General features: G+C 37.7%; 1 protein-coding gene across 1 annotated transcript; it reads left to right on the top strand.

The window, feature by feature from the left end:
* Positions 1–391: 391 nt before the first annotated feature.
* On the top strand, positions 392–7,204 carry LOC127869948 (uncharacterized). Its single transcript, XM_052412606.1, has 5 exons — positions 392–532; positions 2,645–2,743; positions 5,535–5,570; positions 6,218–6,289; positions 7,109–7,204. The coding sequence occupies exons 1-5, from the start codon at positions 518–520 to the stop codon at positions 7,202–7,204; spliced, it is 318 nt and encodes a 105-aa protein (XP_052268566.1). The 5' UTR covers positions 392–517.
* Positions 7,205–7,501: the final 297 nt, after the last annotated feature.

The raw sequence follows: 7,501 nt of genomic DNA, 5'->3' as shown, positions 1-7,501 counted from the left end.
AAGACATAATTTAAGACAACTTCAGGACAGTACATAAAAAGAGTACCTGTTTATGCGATAGCTGATTATCTAATTATAATAAGCATGTATAATTTATGGCATCGGATATTCATAAAAGGAAGCTAGGTAGTAATTAAACCACAGATGTAATCGAAGATCCACTCAATAAATCGATACTTCATGCAAAATCAAATTTCCAATCACCCATTCATTGTACGTTAACCATACTGGAACAGCAGAGTTTTAAAGTAGTATTTGTAATGGCAAATAACCGCCAAGTGTATGCTAATCGTAGAATAATTATATTGAAGTTTTCAATCGCAAGGTAAATACAACCGAGTTAAATCGAAGACAAAATCATGAATTCTTCTTCCTGCTTACATTGGAAATGGTCATGCATAAAGACAGACCGCATTGAAATGTACAAATGAAATCCTTAGATCGAAGTAAATATCAATACGTGGTATCTTGATGAATTATTTAAAACGAGTGAATATATATGGATTATTGAAGCGCAATGTCGGCTTTCACAGTAAGTACATAACTAACTGCCGTAATAGTTATTGCTGTTTCTTCAATTGCTGCTGATGATGATAATGAAGGTTATGTTGATTATTATGCTTATTATATTTATGCTGCGATTGAAGATGCTACTGCTGCTATTGCTGCTGTTGCTAATGGTGATGCTGGTGATGATGGATATGAAGATTGTGAAGATGGTGAAGATGATTGTAATGATGATGATGATGATGATGATGATGATGATGATGATGATGATGATGATGATGATGATGATGATAATGATGATGATGATGATGATGATGATGATGATGATGATGATGATGATGATGATGATGATGATGATGATGATGATGATGATGATGATGATGATGATGATGATGATGATGATGATGATGATTATGATGCTGCTGCTGCTGATGATGAAGACAAAACCCAATCAAAGGATATACATGGGTAGTGCTCTATGAAAATGGGGTTAAATTCATTTGCGTAAAGTGTCGTCCCAGATTAGCCTGTGCAGTCCGCACTAGCTAATCGGGGACAACACTTTCCGCTTTGACGATATTTTTCGTTTAAAGAAGTATCTTATTAGCAAAATTCTAGTTTAGGCGGAAAGGGTTGTCCCTGATAAGCCTGTGCGCACTGCACAGGCTAATCTGGGACGACACTTTGCACACATGCATTAAACGACCTTTTCAAAGAGTACGACTCAAATCTATTTGAGTATGCTATGTTATTAACATTACATTTTCAAATCCTTATTATAATACGTAAAATTGTACAAATGATAATACATACGCTATCAACTTAGTTATAACAGAGTTTTGTGTTCCCCAAAATTGCCCAAATCCAAATAATCGGTCGTTTGAGGTCTAAATTAAACGCAAACACTAGGAATTGGCTTGTCGGAGGTATTTATCATTTTGCAACAGTTACCATTTACGTAGCAATACATGATAATTACACTTCCTCTTTAACAGGGTTATATAGTATTTAAACTATTTGCCCCGCATGTTAAATATATGTACTTAACTGCGTGTCAAAGAAGTTAGCAATGAGACTTTTTGAAAAATGCTTAACTCTAATGGTTATCTCGATAAGTGTTCATATGGGCTGTGACTCCTTTGTAAATTGTTGAATGCTTTAATTTATGTTGTATAGAAAGTTGGCATTTTAAATGTGTCTACATTATTGATACAAGAATATGGGACAATTTTTTACTTTTTTTTGCTACACAGTGTTAAAGAACTGATGTAAGATGCGTATTTTAGAGAATCTGTAAATGTTTTGTTTGTAATGAAGGTGAACGCACTGAGTTAAAAATTATGGCTAAATGAATGTGTTAATGGAGTTAAAAGAATTGGACCTGCTTTGATTCTTTGGTCACGGTAATTAAAGCCTTATTCTTTTTCGGTGAAGTGCTCACATGTGGTTTGTGAACATTTGTTCAAATATATATTGCCTCATCTATCTAAAAAATGGTTTGTTTTTGGATTTTTTGGATTTTCTCTTTTGACAAACCCTACATGCAATATTAGAAGTAATAGCTAAGTACACGAAATTTGAGTCTAAATGAAGTATGGCTTTAAGGTATATGCCATTTGTCGTTGTTCTCTTTGGCAAAATAACAATCCAATGATGGACTCTCCCAGCCTTCTAAATTGAATCAATTTATTTCCAAAATTAGGGATGTCTAGTATATTTATTTCTATATTTAGAATATTTCTTACATAAATTCCTTTAATCAAACAGCGCAGACCTTGACGAGACGCCGCATAATGCGGCGTCTCATCTGGGTCTACGCTGTTTGCCAAGGCCTTTTTTCTAGAGGCAAGGCATAAATGGGTTAATTGTTTGGTCATAGTAATAAAGCTGAAATGATTTATACGTCGGATCGGAAGGTTGCATGGAGTTTGAAGGCACAGTGGTAAAATTCCAAATATATTTGCTATTATTTTTATCGCAAAGGTTCAGACATCTCTTTAATCGTTGTTTCTTAAGCTTTCAATGCATTTTCAAATGAGAGATTATAGGGAAAAAGCTTTTTCGACCAAACGTATTCAAGCTTAGATTATTCTGGCACCTCATATGACAAATGCTGAATTTCCTTACCTATTTTCAGAGATTCGGACAGTCGCAGTTCGACTCCGTTAGCAGCTCTATGGCGAGTACCCCGGCGTTCTCTTTGACGTCAAGTGATGGCCTAAATGAAGCCTTCAGGGTAAACCTCATACTTGAGACAGTCCACACGGTCTTTTCTGGGACGATACTTTCCGCTTTTATGATATTTTTCGTTGAAGGGAAGTATATTCTTAGCAAAAAATAAAGTGTCGTCCGTACCCTGTGCGCATTGCGATGGCTAATCTGGGACGACACTTTACGCCCCCTTTTGACGGAGCGAGGCTAAATTATATATAAAAAACAATACACCATGTGATGATATTGATCCCTAATAATAATATTTGTAGTATTGCACACATTGATTCACTATAGATGTGTAATTGTTGCTGATTATACCCTTGTTAGCTTACAAACTATATGTTTTCTGAGATCAGTGTCATCGAACATTTTAATTGAAATAAAAATGAGCACGACAGGACAGTAGCCAAACTAGTAGTTATGAAAGTCGGGGAATGGAGGAAGACACCGGATTAGAAACAAGCGACGAACACCACACTAGAAATGGAGGAAATGGAACTGATCGCGGAAGATTACTAGTTCGATTGGATTTTAACGAGATCAACAGAGGAAGGCAAAAGGCAGCACTGAAACGGTGGAAACGAGATAGATCAGCTGCAGTATCCCGAGTAAGAATCCTTCAGCAAGAAAGAGACAAGCTTAAAACGAAGTTAAAAAGTACACAAAGAGCGTTGCAGAGAGTCAGAAAGAGTACTGAGAGTACTTAGCATGTACCAAGTGTTGAATTGACACCGAGTAAATAGACAGAACCAGACATGGAGGCCGCAAATCTGACTGCTGAACAGAAGGCGAAACTTAGGCGTCCCATTCTGCTAGGTAATGTATTAGTAAGTGAAATTAAGGCGTCAAAAAAGAACACACCGAGAGATAAGAGAGCAGCAATTTACAATATAGTAGCTGGGAGAATAGCCAAGAAGTACAGAACAATTAAATACTTGTCTATGAAAACCGGACTTGGGCGAAATCAACTAGGAAGAGTCAATAGCAAAGTGCATCAGATTGGAATTAAGAAGCGCCGGAGTAAGCTTGAAAAGAATCGTGAACATGTAATTAACTTCATGAAGCGTGAAGACAACAGTCGCACCCAGCCAGGTAAAAGTGACGCATAGAAGACTGCAACAGGATGTAAGCAACAGGTACACATATTAACAGATTACCTGAAAAATCTGTATCTGAAATTCAAAGCAGAAAATCCAGCAAATGACATTTTCTTTGCCACATTTTGCCGATCTAGACCATCTTACATATATAAAACAGCAATGCTGTCCAGGGTTTCATGTTTATGCTTTAAACATCAAAATGCATCGCTTTTGGTGAAGGCTCATCGAAAACACATTGAGATGGTCGCAAATCCAGAAAAAGTTGTTGAAACCAAGATTTCTGAAGTAATGTTGAGAGAGAAGCTGCCAGATGAGGTGTCGGTAAGTCAGTGGACGCGTGTAGAAACAGAGGATAAAGGCAGAAAACGGACCGGGACGCGGATAGTAGAAAACGTTGTACCCAGAGATAAATTTATTCATCAGACAACTACACAGCTAGAAGACTTTAAAGAACATGTGCAAAGAGTTCACAAATATGGACAAATAAAACTGCTGAAGCAAACATTACCAGAACATCACTTTATCGTATAACTTGATTTTGCAGAAAACTACAACTGTCGTTCTCACGAAGAAGTGCAGAGTGCCTATTTTAATCAGTCAGCCGTTACACTGCATCCTTTGGTTGCATATTGAAAGAATGCTGATGGTGAATTAGTGCATACAAGTTTTGTAGCGGTCTCAGATGAGGCCTCACACAAAGCGTCCTTAGTGTTGGCCTTCATCGAAGATCTAATTCCAGAGTTAAAATTGATTGATCCGCAACTGGAGATCATTACTGGAGCGACTCGCGGTCGTCGCAGTACCGCAACAAATATATATTTAATGCAGTTGCCAACCACTTTGAAACATATGGATGTCATGCCCGGTGGAATTACTTTGAGAGCGGGCATGGCAAAGGTCCATGCGATGGATTAGGAGGCACAAGCAAACGGATGGCGGATGAGGCGAGCAGAAGCAGCAGGTGCGTCATAAGCGATGCGCGCGATTTCTACAACTGGGGCAAGACATCGAATATGACCATCACTTTCCGGTTTGTTTCTCGGGTATTTGTGAAGCAAGAGCGGTATCAGTTGCAAGTCAAAGTATTAAGTCGGTAGCCGGTACTATGAAGCTGCATGCTGTAGTTGGTTTGGGTGATTGCAATATATTATATCGGAATACCAGCTGCTACTGTGCTGATTGCTTAACTGGACAAATGGGTTGTTCATGGTCAAAGGCATCAACCCACGAAGACATGAAAAGCCCAACAACCAACAGTGATACGGTTACTGCTGAAAATAGTTCAATGCCTCTTGAAAACCTTACGCCATCTGAGATAGAGTGCGAACAGGATGATTTTGTCGCTGAGATAGCTCAAGGCCTCTTGAAAACCTTACGCCATCGGAGATAGAGTGCAAAAAGGATGATTTTGTTGCTGCTATATACCAGGGAAAATGGTATATTGGGCAAGTGTGCGATCTTGCCAGCGGAGTAGTTGAGATTAACTTTATGCTAAAGAAGAAACAGTCGTTTCAGTGGTCGAGCCAGAAAGACCAGATATGGCTTTTCAAAAAAGATATCCTGGCAAGCCTCGCGCTACATCGGTTCTAAGCCTCGCATGATAAACTTGATCTTTATCCAAAACTCACATAATATTCTCTATGTCTTCAGTATTGCATACATTGATTCACTGCATATGTGTTGTTAATGCCTTTTCCTTTCTTGTTCATACAGGAGCAAGCGGTATTTCACTCCATCGAAGACGACGAGGTGAGTGTCTGCAGTTCGATACAAGAATTTTTTTTCCGAATAGAGATGTAGCGCAATATGACAATGTGTGTATTGAGGTCAACCAAGCCCCTCCCCCCAAAATAAACAATATATACCAAGATTCTAAAGCCTAATTGAGACTTTCCCTTGTCCGTTTATCGGCTAAATATACGCTCAAGAGAAGGATTCAAACCCGGATTCCACTGATGGACTCCGTCTCCGATTCGCATCGACAAACTTTTCAGTATTCTGGTAATAAGATAACTTGTGAGTGATTTGGATGAAATAAATTAAACCGTAATTCAGCTTCTAACTCGTTATTGCGATAAAAAAATCATTCAGTATTCCTAGTGCAGGCGGTCACACACAAATGAATTAATGAATTCAAAGATGCAAATTGTACAACAAGAACATACTTTGTGATTACTTCTGTTCCAAGACACCGGTTCATCGTGTATAAAATATCACAATCTGTTAATATAAATTTTAGTGTAAATGTTCAGGCTCAGGCATCATTGACTAAACCAGTGTGCGTTTTGGTCAGTTTCGGTGTCAACTATCGAGCAGAATGGGATTATAGCCAGTGAGTAAGAAATGTATATCCACTTGTCCCTATGTGTTCATAACTGTGTATCTATCCTTTACAGACTTTGGTTAAGGAACGTGTTATCCACAAACCAACCGCAGACGTAAACAGGCCTATGGACACACCGGACTCGGTAACCAAGAAATATTTTGTTCAATTACCATTACAGTAATTCTAAGCTCAAAAATGCAGTTTTTCTTAAGACTTTTTGCTTACTTACCATTCCAGTATTCTACACTACAATCATAAGTATTGCTTAAGAGGTTTTGCTTATTAGAAAATTCCAGTATTCGGCACGACAAACATCAGGTTTGCTCAGGAGCTTTTGCCTCTTTGGTATAACCATAACCATTCAACCATTCAACAATAATATTTTTAAGACATGAAAAACATAAAGACGTCTGTACGAAAGCAAACTTCTTAACTCGGACTTTTCCGATCAATTACTCAACAACATACTTTTAATTTATGTTTGCACTTTATTTTATTAAAGAACAGTTAATGGAAATGTCATTCAAGACATTCTATAATCGAAATATGTTCCGAACCATCGTTGTCCTAAAGGCAAATAAACTACTTCGTTATTTTGCTTCAAATTCTAGTTATTAAGCCACAAGTCAAACGTTTTAAGGCGATTCCCTATGCATCAGAATGTCAAGTATCCGCTCATGTAACGATAAAGAACTCTCTATCTAATACAATTTATTAATCAACAAACTGGTGAAAACAAGTCAAAATGGCAAAACTTAACTAGTGCGTGCGATCGTATACATTATGCTTGCGTACAATTATTAATGACTTCTGCTTCCTATGTTTTCTAAACGCAGACGTTTTTTATTACACACATGCAGTCGGGATTTTGCTTTAGCGGAATGACAACGGTCCCCTTCCAATTGTATGTATAATTCTTAAAAAAATGATTCTTCTACATATATTTTAATTGTTAATGTAGGTGATCAGTTCGAACTCCAATCGCTTCATCCTGCCCTCCAACGGTCGGCCAGGAACGTATGTGAACGCAGGTGGTATACAGCAGGTACCCGACTAATGATGTTGCACAACTAGTGTGCAATAATATTGCGTGTGCAGGGAACCATTTTTTATTCAGATACTTTTACATACTACTAGCCAAACGGACGTTGAATCATAAAAGGGCAGTGTGAAAAGGGTTAGTTTAGCTTTAAATTAGCCAGCATACTTTACATTAAAAAGACGTGTGTACAGGTCTATTTTAACACAGAATGGTCAGATGACTTTAGCACATAAAATACTGTCCTAAAAGTTCAAATTGAAGATAGGACCACCAATATGACTGTAGATTATAAAGAATATTGTGATTAACATG

Source organism: Dreissena polymorpha, chromosome 2 (assembly GCF_020536995.1).
Source record: "Dreissena polymorpha isolate Duluth1 chromosome 2, UMN_Dpol_1.0, whole genome shotgun sequence".
Lineage (NCBI taxonomy): Eukaryota > Metazoa > Mollusca > Bivalvia > Myida > Dreissenidae > Dreissena > Dreissena polymorpha.
Note: the sequence above shows the minus strand (reverse complement) of the source record. Positions and strands in the feature narration are given on the sequence as shown.